General features: G+C 39.9%; 2 protein-coding genes across 3 annotated transcripts; both read left to right on the forward strand.

The window, feature by feature from the left end:
- Positions 1 to 855: 855 nt before the first annotated feature.
- LOC119981226 (glycosyltransferase BC10-like) lies at positions 856 to 3,502 on the forward strand. The gene is made up of 2 exons (XM_038824285.1): positions 856 to 2,256; positions 2,986 to 3,502. Exon 1 carries the CDS (start codon positions 1,171 to 1,173, stop codon positions 2,242 to 2,244), a length of 1,074 nt encoding a protein of 357 aa, XP_038680213.1. The 5' UTR covers positions 856 to 1,170; the 3' UTR covers positions 2,245 to 2,256; positions 2,986 to 3,502.
- Positions 3,503 to 5,945: 2,443 nt separating this feature from the next.
- Positions 5,946 to 11,422, forward strand: LOC120015090 (GTPase LSG1-2). 2 transcript variants are annotated; one of them, XR_005471677.1, is made up of 8 exons: positions 5,946 to 6,322; positions 6,991 to 7,092; positions 7,191 to 7,277; positions 8,745 to 8,838; positions 9,163 to 9,219; positions 9,565 to 9,644; positions 9,727 to 10,991; positions 11,089 to 11,422. XR_005471677.1 is itself a non-coding variant. In XM_038867318.1 (7 exons), exons 1-7 carry the CDS (start codon positions 6,099 to 6,101, stop codon positions 10,871 to 10,873), a joined length of 1,791 nt encoding a protein of 596 aa, XP_038723246.1. In that variant the 5' UTR covers positions 5,946 to 6,098; the 3' UTR covers positions 10,874 to 11,422. The 2 variants fall into 2 exon arrangements, 1 of the variants encoding a protein (XP_038723246.1); XM_038867318.1 differs by having other exon boundaries at positions 9,727 to 11,422.
- The last annotated feature ends 494 nt before the right edge of the window (positions 11,423 to 11,916 follow it).

Here is an 11,916-nt window from a genome sequence, read left to right on the forward strand (position 1 = left end):
GAAGAGTCCGATAGAATTGGTCTTGAGAGAGGGCAAATTGTGATTGGAAATTTGTGAATGGGCAAATTGAGTGTGGACTACAGAGAAATGTTGTCACAATGACAAACCAATATGTCAGAACTCATAAGCGTGATTTTCCTTTTGAGGGTTTGAGAAAAAATGGGTTGATGGGATTGTAGGTTTATTTGTGGGTGTGTATTTATCAAAATACATTAAAAGATATAATAGTAAAATTGAGGTAATGTATTTATAAACACATATACATTTTAAATTGATGTATTTAACTTTGATGTTATATTTAACAAAGTCTGCGTTGTATTTTATCGCTCCAAAAAAAAATTATAATTATGATTTCCCTTCAACCTATTTAATTTGTTCAGAAAGGTTTTTGAAAAATTATACGAAAATTTTGTTTGATTGTTTTGTTAATGTACATAGAGTATTGAATAATGCTTGAAACCCCCCAAAATAACTCAAAAGACTCTATTTGATTTGGAGTGAACTCTGCATGTGTATTTTTAATTAATAATTATTTTAATGTCACATAAATTTAAGAGATTGTTGGGATCATATTTTGGGGTTTTTTAACATTATACGAGAGTATTATACACATGAACCATCAATTGGAATGGTAAGAATGCCTCCTCCGGAAAAAAAAAAATGTACAGAAAGTATATTAACAAATCAATTGCGATATTTACGGTCTACTAAATAAAATGATTTAATAGTAACTTCCGTGATTCACAAATCAGAGAGCCATCTCATCAGATCCGTTTCCCACCAAGTAACGACGTTTACCAGACAACAAGTCCCACGCCGTCAAGTATAAGGGCGGAACTGACGGTAACTCCGGTCGGTCTCATTGGCAATTTACTCATGAGTCGCGAGAGTCGCGAATCCATCTAATCTCAAGTCTCTCTGAACTAGTCTCTGTGAAACGAACAATCCAAACAATCTAGCTCCGACTTCAAGATTCACTCTCAATCTCCGACTCTAATCGCCAAAAAAGAAAGAAAATAAAACCAGATTTTCCCTCACTTTCTGTCACTTTCCAAGATTGCTCCTCCAAGTTTTCCTTCCCCTTACCACCATCACTCTTGGCTTCAAGATTGGTGGCATCACATAAAGATTCCCTCATGCTCTTCCTCCTCCTCCGCCTCTTATTCTTCAATGTTCTCCACCTCATTCGTTCTTTCCTTCTTTCTCTTGCTTTCTGTGCCGATCCTTCTCTTGTTGGCCCCACATATCCTTCCGCCTCGACAGACGCTCTCCATCCCTCGGGAGGATGAGATCGACGATCTGTCACTCTTCCGCCGCGCCGCCTCCGATTCCCGCCATCATTCCCACCTCTCCTCCACCAACCCTAAGCTCAAAATCGCCTTCCTCTTCCTTACCAATTCCGATCTCTACTTTGCCCCTTTGTGGGAGCGATTCTTTCCTTCCAATCGAGATCTCTTCAATGTCTACGTCCACGCGGACCCCTCAGTCAATGTCACCCATCCTCGCGGAGTATTCGAGAACCAGTTCATCTCTGCCAAGCGGACTTTCCGGGCCTCCCCTACTCTTATCTCCGCCACACGCCGTTTGATTGCACATGCCCTCATCGACGATCCCGCCAACGCCTTCTTTGCCGTTCTATCGCAGTACTGCATCCCCCTGCACTCATTCCATTACGTATACGACTCGATTGTCTCGTCGCGATCCTTCGATTCTTCCACTGACGAGTCCGACACCGGGTTGACTCAGTACGGGGTGCGCATTAGGTATAAGAGCTTTATTGAGATCATCTCGAAGGAATCTCGTCTCTGGAAGCGCTACATTGCCAGAGGGAGGTCAGCTTTGTTGCCGGAGGTTCCGTTCAGTAAGTTCCGGGTTGGATCTCAGTTCTTCGTTTTGACTCGCCGGCACGCGCTCATGGTAATCAAAGATAGAGCGCTGTGGAAGAAGTTCATGCTCCCTTGTTACAGAGCAGATGAGTGTTACCCGGAGGAGCACTATTTTCCTACTCTGCTGTCAATGCAGGATCCAGAGGGATGCACACGTTACTCGTTGACGAGGGTTAATTGGACGGGCACCACAAATGGGCACCCATACACTTACTCGCCAAGCGAGGTGTCGCCGGAGCTGATTCATGAGCTTAGGAAATCGAATTATTCGAGTTCTTACTTGTTTGCTAGAAAGTTTTCCCCTGATTGCTTAAGACCGCTGTTGAAGATGGCCGATAAAGTCATTTTCCGGGACTGAAAATCTTTCCAGGTAATTCAAATTTTGCAACATTTTGCTTCTAATTTTTCTATAATTAATTTCTCTTTTTTACTTTAATTGGAGTTGGTTTAATGAGTGGACTCAGTGAGTGTTGTTAGCTGATAATGAGATTGCAGATAGTTTAGTGGGTGGTAGTTTGATCTAATCATGGAAAGAAGTCGTGAATCATTATGGGCAAAGCCCTGGTCAAATTGCACTTTATTTGATTCCATCTTTTGCAGATCGAGTATTCAACTTGTTTATGGTATAGTTCTTTGCTGCCACAACAAGGCAAGTGGAACACTCATTTTGGTCTTCAATGGTAATTGGTTTGGACTTTGGAGCCGAGGCGGATTAGAAACTAAAAGCTGGTCAAATTTGGATGGTTAATTGACCCTCTTTTGGGTTTATATTGTTGCAATTCATGGAATTGGGAGGAAGATTCCTAAAAGATTGAACTCATTTAGTCCTTTCTGGTTCCTGTGTTGTTGGGAAAAATAGGGAGCTTGGGTAAAGTTGAACTGAGAATAAAATGTCTATGGGCCAGTACAGTACACCTTTGTTTGCATAACGTGAACCACGCTGTTAGAAAATTAGTCGGTGCGAGGCACAGTATGTTTTAGCCGAAACATAAGTCATGTTCTTGTTCTTATGCTTCGTTTTTCTATATTATAGTGGTCTACTACCCTTTTCAGTTGTATTTGGTGTCTGATGAGAAATACTTTGCTCATATATGATCAGGTTGCTGTTCTTGAGATAATTGGTCCAAATGAATTTGATTTGCAAGGGCGAATAAAGATGTTGGTTTAGGAAGTGGGAGAGGGGAATGGAAAGGCGAATACTTTGTTTCGGACTAAATTTTGCTGGGGATTATGGTGCTGAAGAGGCGTAAAGTGCCCACAACCTTTTCAAAACCCCAGAAAGAGCCGGTTCACCTTGTCAAAGAGTCTTTGGACGCACAAGGAAGCAAAGTAGATTCTAGTTGAAGCAAAGGCATATACTTTTGCTAAAGGTATGGTGTAACACTATCAGATGGTAGTAGTAGGAGAAGTGGGTTTTTGTCCTTTTGTTGCATCTTCTGTACATATGTGTTATGAATGTGAAACCATGAATGAATCTACTTGTAAGTGAAGAATATATTATTCGTGAGCTCCAGCTCCACTGGAGACAAAAATAATTGAAGCCATCGGGGCTAGATTAAGGCCCCATACATTTTTTGTTTCAAAGATTGGGATCAAGAGGAGCCCCACTTTTTGGCTGTGCTTTGTCCTTTTCACCTTTTTTTTTTTTTTCCCCTTTGCTTTGGTTGTTTTCTTTCTTGCAACCATTTTCACATAGAGCTTGCAAATAAGGCTCCATATTTGTGTTATCCAGTTTGTTACCATAAATACTTGTGTTAAGCTTCTTTTATTTTTATGAGCAGGGTCAAGTAAGCGGGTTGACTGTCCGAAGGTGGGGAAATCTTCCCGAGTTATTAAATTATAACAAATTTGAAATTTGGGTTATTAAATTTGAAACGTTTCGACGTCTAATAACCCAAGTACTTGTGTCGAGTTCTTTTAGAGCAACTCCAATGGATGTTATATTCAACATTTTACATTACACTTTATTCAAAAGTATAATGCTAGAGCATCACAATGGGTGCAAAATGATTCTTGAAAAGAGTTGGTAAATTTCTCCACACTCCAATTAAGGAGTGTCCTAAAAATGTCACAAGATTACCTTTTAGAGCATCCATAGTGGTGGACACTCCATACTCCTCATTTGTTCGTGCAACTATTATTTTTTCAAGTACAACATTTGGTTTGGTGCACAATAAAACGTACTTGAAAATTGAAACCACACTCCATCTTCTCTCTCTTCCCATCTCTTTTTCTCCATCTTGCTCTTAGGTGGCCTCAAGTCATTAATTATATGGATCCCATAATTTATACTATTCATCAATTAAGTAGTGTTCCAAAGATGAAGCAGGGACAAATTTTAAAGTTATTTTCAAGTGCCATTTTTTATGTGTGCATATAATGCTTAATTTATCAAGAAAGTCACATTTCAAATGCTTGAAATGCCTCCCATTGTGGATGCTTTTATTCTTCAACATTTGGAGATTCATCATTGTAGGGTGGACACTTGACAATATGATGATGTACAAATAATATGACAAAATGGAGCACTTGAAGCTAATACCCATTGGATTTGTTCTAAAAGCGTGTTGTGCGTGAAAATAGAATCTTGAGGAACAGTTGTGGTGTCGTCAGTCTATATCATTCACTATGTGAGCTGGAATTGACAAGCGAAGGACGCATCGTTGCATCACACGAAAGGGCAGATTGGATGGCAGTGCTGGCTAGCTAACCACCAAATGCGCCGATTGTGATCTTCTTTCCAAGTTGTTTCGTCTTGAATTCGGACACAACACAATTTGGCTTGGTCGGGGAAGAACACTTTTCTCATATCTTTTGTCCGGACGAAAACAATAGTTTGCATCTATGGTTCTCTAATCTGACCATTATGACACGGATGGTTTCGATCTTCTGACTTGAAAGATAATTAATTAACTCTCTTTGCAAGTATTGATGTCAATTAATTCTCTGCGTTTTTCACCTAAAAGTGAGCCAAGTTAGGTTTGTAATAAACACCAAAATGAAACAAAACATTTTACCCAATTTATTTACAGAGAGAATAATGGATCTCCATGATTGCCTGGACATGGAGCTTGTCCTTTCTATGTTAAGTCACAAATAGATCTGACTTGCCAACTATATAAAATTATAAGAACTGATGCTGACCCACTCTGTTTGTGACTCACATAACGATAAAAAGATGATCATGATGGGCCAGGCCTTGATTGTGCCACTCCAACCAAAACTGGTAAAATTAAGTAAAAGCTACATTGGATGATGTTATGTTTGACTGGGTAAATAAGAAAGAAATTTACATTGGAACTTATCTTCTTCGTTAATTTATTGTCGGTGTGAGAAAATATGGACCATTTTCTTAATGGTTCATAAAAAGGATTCTCAATTCGGCTCCCGAGAGTCCCAGACGAGCGGAAAAGAACAACTTATACTGTAATTGTTGGTGAGTTTTGACTGGACTTATCTTAGCCGTCGTCGATGAGAATTATTAATGGATTGGCGCAATCTGGACCGTCCTAAAATACTGACCGACACTGAAAGGAATTACACTGAAAATAAAAGAGGTGGACCCCCTTTTTCCGTGAGTTTATTACTTGCCGCACTGGGGTCGGTCTTGGGCTTTTCGATATGGGCTTAACCTCAACTAACTGATCCAGTTATTTGAATTTAAGAAATGGGCTTATGGTTGAGGTCCAGTTACTTCAATTAAAGGATGGTTTAGGGAGCAGTCTAATTCAGAAAGCCTAGATGCAAGTAAGAAGTTCATACTTCATAAGATAGAGCACATAAATTGGCAGCCCTAAATTAGGCAGTATTGAGTATTCAATGGCGGCCCAAGATAATGCTAATGAAGAAATAAAAACCCATAAGAAAGAAGCTTTCAGGCCTTGAATATGGTTCATGGGCTTGGGCTTCAGTTTGGGTTTCGGCCCAACTCAATTACGGTTCTAGTCCGCATTCCGCAAAACCCATCTAGTTCTAGCCTTATGCAGCGACTGACGTCATACGCTGCCACGTACCATGCGCACCCGTTTTAGGTTTTATTTCTCACGGTGGTCCCCGCATATGGCAAAGCAACGGAGCCCCTAAAGCATATTCATCTTCTGGACATACTGCGACAGCGCGACCCTATTCGCACCGCCGTTGAAACAACACCCGCGTACGATTGAATATTTATAAGCAGAGAGAGAGAGGTTTCAATTTGAAGTATCGAAGACGATGGGGAAGAATAGCGAGAAGACAGGTTTAGGGAGGTTGCTGGTGAAGCATCAAAACCAAATGATCCAACAGTCCAAAGAGAAGGGTAGGTTTTACAAGAGCCAGCACAGGAAGGTTATGGAATCGGTCACCGAGGTCAGCGACATCGACACCGTCATGCAGCGTGTAGATGAAGAAGACCTGCTATTGTCTGTCGATCGTTCTGTCCCCAACCTCCTAAATTTGTGCGTCCATACTTCAATTTCCCTTATTATTCCTATGCATTTTTCTTAAAAAAATTTCATGTCCCGTATGATTGAGTATTTATGTTTGTTCATGCTTGTTGCTCGCTGTTCTAGTGGCTAACTTTTGCCTTTATCCTAGTTATGTGTTATTTGTTTGTTCTTGTTACTTGTTGGAAATGGAGCACCAAATAGATATAGCTTGAAATCACTGTGAGTTCTCTATTGTTCTAGTAACAAGATTTTTTTGCTTTTCATTGCGCTCTTAAAAGTTATTTGAGAGTGGTTAAACAAGTAAGAACAAGCGGGTAAATTTCTCTTAATTTTATTTAGCTGTGGAAGGTACATGGTTGTGGGATGCCATTGGCGGCAGAATGTGTTTATACTGTATTTTGCTACTGGTAAAAAAAGTATTGGTCTTTTGCATTGGAATAAAGGGGACGGCAAATTTGAAGTGCCATTCAATTTATCTGTGTGCTTTTCCATTTTATTTTGTAAAGGCATTGGACTATGTGGAATTGTTTTATTTCTTAACATCATTTGTTATGTTATTATGAAGATCATATACGGCAGTGGTATTAGTTTACTAACAAAAACTGTAGGTCATGTTTTTACCGTATTCTTTAAGTGTCTGTATGTCGGTGTCTCTGATACTGATTTGGTGTGCACAGGGACACAAACTCTAGTACCAGTGACATGACACCTGAGGAAAGGAGAAGACTGCAGAAGGAAGAGGAGGTTTTGCATGCTAGCAGTCTCCAAGTCCCTCGTAGGCATGTTTTACTTCACATGATTAGAATGTCCGCATCCTAATCATATGTTCCTTATCATATACATGATTAGGATCTAAAATTCTCTTGTTCTCCTTTAGACCACCGTGGAATGCTACAATGTCTGTGGAAGAACTTGATTCCAATGAAAGACAAGCTTTCTTGATCTGGCGCCGGAGTCTTGCAAGGTTAGGTCCTTGTATTGGTATCTTCATTCTCTTAATTCAATATTGAAAACAAAAATTAAGGAAAGAGGAAATGTTAATAAAGTTATGATTTTTTTTTACCAATCCACATGTATGGCTTCACTCCCTCTGAATATTTATGCCATGATGAATGTGTGTTTTTGTGTATGTGTATCTAGGTGTGTTCATGATTGGCAGGTTGATGTATGACCTGCAAGTTGTGTATCTAGTATCTGAAATTTCATTGGTGAATTGCATGCATAATGAGCGATTGACATTGCATGTGAAAGCAGAGGAGATGGTGTCCTATCCAAGTTCTGGGTACAGAAATTGTGGGGACGTGGGATGATACGGTGTGCACATGGTATCATTTAGGCCCTGCTTGGATTGAAGAAAAAAAAAGAGTCAAGTGAAGTTAAGTGAGGGTGAGTTAAGTGAGGGGGGAGTTAATGAGAGAATAGTCACTTTGTTTGGGAAAGAGGTGGAATTAATGAGAGTTGAGGAGTGTTAAGAGATGTTAGTTACCAAATATCCTTGAAGTTGAAATGAGTTAAAAATTGTTAAGATTAGTTACTTTGCCATTCAATCCAATAAGTTACTTGTTAGGTTGGAGCATTTCACATCATTTACACATATTATAACACTCCTCCTCACGTGTGGACTGGGCAATCCGACGGCCCTATACGTGCTCAACAAATGAGGCCCAACACTAGGGCTACTTACACGAGGCCCTCACTTGACCTAACTTGCTTGGTGATGTAAACCGAAACGACAAACAAGAGGATCTTATTGATCAAAATAAGATACCAAAGCTTACAACTTAGATTAAGACTGAAATATTATAAACTACAACCCACAACATAAACTTTTAAAGAAAATTCGAATCTGAAACTGGAATCTGCACAGCAGGGGAACTGTGGTGGGGCGCTGTCCTCTCGCGCAAAAACGTATCGATGGAGGGACTGGAATTAGCCACAGGGTCAAGTCTTCAAAACCCAAAATTCCAATGCTTAAAACCCTAGCTGGCGTGGAGCTAGAACAAGCTCTATTTTCTGGAAAATATAACCTTTACTTCAGAACTGTCTTATTCTCTCCCTTTTCAAGGTTAAAAAGATCTCTAGTCAAAGAGTCAAAACTGACCCTTGAATGGCAGCACAAAATCTGAAGTTGACCTTAAATGTCCAACACATTATTCTAGGAGATTACATAAACCAAAGAGACCCAATTACTTCAGCAGTCATAGATTTCATTAATGATTAGTAGGCTGCATCACTTGGCTCTGAAATTCATGTCAAGGAATGAAAAGGAGAGACTGTTGCTATCTCATATTGCTTTGTGGAGTATCGTATCGAACAACTAGGGGTTGGGCATGACATGTTTATTTTTGTATGTAATATTATTATTTCAGTTTAATATTTTCAAAGTATAAGACTAATACTTTGTATTCTTGTGGAATTCTCTTTGCTTCAGACTTGAGGAGAATGAGAAGCTGGTTCTCACTCCATTTGAGAAGAACCTGGATATTTGGAGGCAGCTTTGGCGGGTGGTTGAACGTAGTGACTTGGTAGGTCATTGTAACTCAAAATTCTGATTATGATTGAAGGGCACTATTTTCTGTCTTTTTGTAAGTGACCATAGTTTTTAGTTATGCATATTGATAATGTCATAATTTGTGATTGTCCACTTGTAAAAGTTGACTCTTGGTAATGATCATCACCAATTTTGTTTAGTATGCATTTACCTTGGAGACTTACATATTAGACAACCTTGTCACACGCACCATATTTTTTTAATTATGTGTTGACCACTTGACCTTGTGGACAATTTGATCTTTGCATAAGTTGTTGAGGTTTTTGATCTCTTTGTGTGTCCTTTGTTTTTCTCCCAGCTTGTAATGGTTGTTGATGCACGAGACCCACTTTTCTATCGCTGCCCTGATCTTGAGGTAATATGTTGCTACTCTTTCTTGTGAAAATGCTGCTTTGGTGGAGAGTTAATTTGCTTCATACATTGTGAAGGTTCTGAGGCAAATCCAATGCATTATGTTGGCAAATATCTATTTATCCTTTCCCATTCAATATATTGATCAGGCCCCTAATTTTCGGTATATTAACCAAGTGATAGGGATGTCTTACAGTAGCATCTTACAGTAACTGTACTACTTGTCTATTGTATGTGGCGGTATGTACGATATGCAGTTAGGAAACAGTTTGCCAGGCTTCTTAAAATGGTCTGCATGGTCCGTGCTGACTGGAAAAAAAGGGCCTTAAAATTGTTTGTTTTGATGCAGGTATATGCACGGGAGATTAATGAGCACAAAAGGACACTGCTTCTTGTAAACAAAGCAGATCTTTTACCATTTTCTGTCAGGTATATATTCCTGGTAACTAGTGTTTGACTTTTGGTGGTAAATATATGGTGTTTAACTAAGTCTTCTTGGCTACATCTGTAGGAAGAAATGGGCAGAGTATTTTCGTGGTCATGAGATTCTTTTTGTTTTCTGGTCTGCTAAAGCTGCTTCTGCTGCACTGGAGGGGAAAGAGCTTAGTGCCTCATGGGATACACAAGATACCCGGGGAAAGATGGATGATCCTGATATTCAAATTTGTGGCAGGGATGAACTTTTATCTCGTTTACAGTCTGAAGCTGAAAAGATAGTTAAAATGAGGGTCAAATTGGGCTCTAGTAGCAATGAGCCATCAAATGCTCAATCGCTTGGTGGAAATATTACAGGAAATACGTCTTCTAAAAGTGTGATAGTAGGGTTTGTGGGCTATCCTAATGTGGGCAAGAGCTCAACTATCAATGCTCTTGTAGGCCAAAAACGAGCTGGGGTCACCTCTACTCCAGGAAAGACAAAACATTTCCAAACTTTGACAATCTCTGATGAGCTGACTTTATGCGACTGCCCTGGATTAGTGTTCCCATCTTTTTCAAGCTCGAGATATGAGATGATTGCTTCTGGGGTTCTACCGATTGATCGGATGACTGAGCACAGGGAGGCTGTGCAGGTTGTGGCTAATAGAGTCCCAAGGCATGTAATTGAGGATGTTTACAAGATAAATCTACCAAAACCCAAGCCATACGAGCTACAATCTCGGCCTCCTTTGGCATCTGAACTTTTGAGGGCCTATTGTGCCTCGCGTGGCTATGTTGCATCAGGTGGATTACCGGATGAAACTAGGGCTGCACGTCAAATTTTGAAAAATTACATTGATGGGAAGCTGCCCCACTATGAAATGCCCCCTGGAATGCATGATGGTGAAGGTGATCTGGAAGAAGCTGTGGCGGCCAAGTTGCCTGAAATTCAAGAGTCAGATTCATCTGATGTTGAGAACCCTTCCGATGATGAAGGTGGGAATGCACCTGGTCTTGATCAGGTGTTGGATGATCTCAAATCATTTGACATGGCCAATGGCCTTGCTACTAAGAAAGTTACTGTCAAGAAAACGAATGCATCCAATAAGCACCACAAAAAGCCTCAAAGGAAAAAGGATCGGTCGTGGAGGGTTGGAAATGGTGATGGTGATGGTGATGGAATGCCTGTGGCAAGATACTTCCAAAAGCCTGCCAATACAGATCCTTTAAAAGCTATATGAATCCCCTGATGTGAAAATAGATCAACTGATGCCTTTTCTGGTGCAATCATGTTTCTCCTGAGATGTGAACAAATGAGTTACTTGCTACTGTCTGTTTGCTTACTCAAGGAGGTGGAAGGTCAGTAAAGATTAAAAAAAAAATACACTATTGCGTATCCCTAGCAATGAAATAGTTTGCTGAGCACATTCTTACTATTAGTATCTTTCCGCGACAGGAAGAAGCTGAGCCATTGAAATTGTTTGGTATGACTGAGCCACAGTACTGACCTGAATTGGGTATGAGAAGTAACTTATGTCATTGGTATGGTCTTCTTTCTTAGGCGGCAAAAATCCTTGTGATAACATTTAATGCCGAGTAAAAAACAAGAGATCATGTATTTCATGTATTTATGTTATGTGCATTAGCCTGTTGGTGTGGTTGCAGAATCCTGTGTATGGCAGGCTGAATCTTTCTTTTGTTGGGAGTGGAGGTTTACCTGCTTGAGATTTATCAAAGTTGTATTAAAACTGAAAAAGAGAACTAGACTGATTTTTCTTTCCAATTGAAAACTATAATATGCAAAAACATACTCTCTTTGCAATCTGGAACTAAATTATAGTAGAGCTCAAGAACATTGCCCCTCTCCCAACTCAGCCAATGCAATTCTAATTCATGTTGCTTTGAAAGACTAAAGGGCTTTTGGTGTTTGCAGCTTCCCTCCTGATCTGTCCTAAGAGGGAATGTGCCACTGAGTCCCAGTGCATGTCTATTTGTCCAGCTTCATTTTTACCCCTGTTTATGGCTTGTCACATAAACAAAACAAAAGATAACCCGTTTTTGCCTTCTTACAAAAACCAACAGCAAATACAGGGCGTATATCTTTTTTTTTGGTAACTGAGAACCACTCAGTCTAACATATCTTGCGGAGTTCGGATAGTTGGGTGTGTATCACTCTCGGGCGAAGCTAAGACTAAACCGAAACTAATCCCTCCCCGAAAGTGGACCCTAAAACCCACAATACCAAGAAAATCAAGTATTAATTATATTTGATAGGCAAGTGAGA

This window comes from Tripterygium wilfordii, chromosome 2 (genome assembly GCF_013401445.1).
Source record: "Tripterygium wilfordii isolate XIE 37 chromosome 2, ASM1340144v1, whole genome shotgun sequence".
NCBI lineage: Eukaryota > Viridiplantae > Streptophyta > Magnoliopsida > Celastrales > Celastraceae > Tripterygium > Tripterygium wilfordii.

Excerpts from the sequence above, each read along its gene's own strand:
- LOC119981226 (XM_038824285.1), top strand. The coding sequence starts at position 1,171 with ATGTTCTCCACCTCATTCGTTCTTTCCTTCTTTCTCTTGCTTTCTGTG.
- LOC120015090 (XM_038867318.1), top strand. The coding sequence starts at position 6,099 with ATGGGGAAGAATAGCGAGAAGACAGGTTTAGGGAGGTTGCTGGTGAAG. Across the intron at positions 7,278-8,744 it reads TGGCGCCGGAGTCTTGCAAG|ACTTGAGGAGAATGAGAAGC; the intron begins GTTAGGTCCTTG and ends TCTTTGCTTCAG. Across the intron at positions 9,220-9,564 it reads ATCGCTGCCCTGATCTTGAG|GTATATGCACGGGAGATTAA; the intron begins GTAATATGTTGC and ends GTTTTGATGCAG.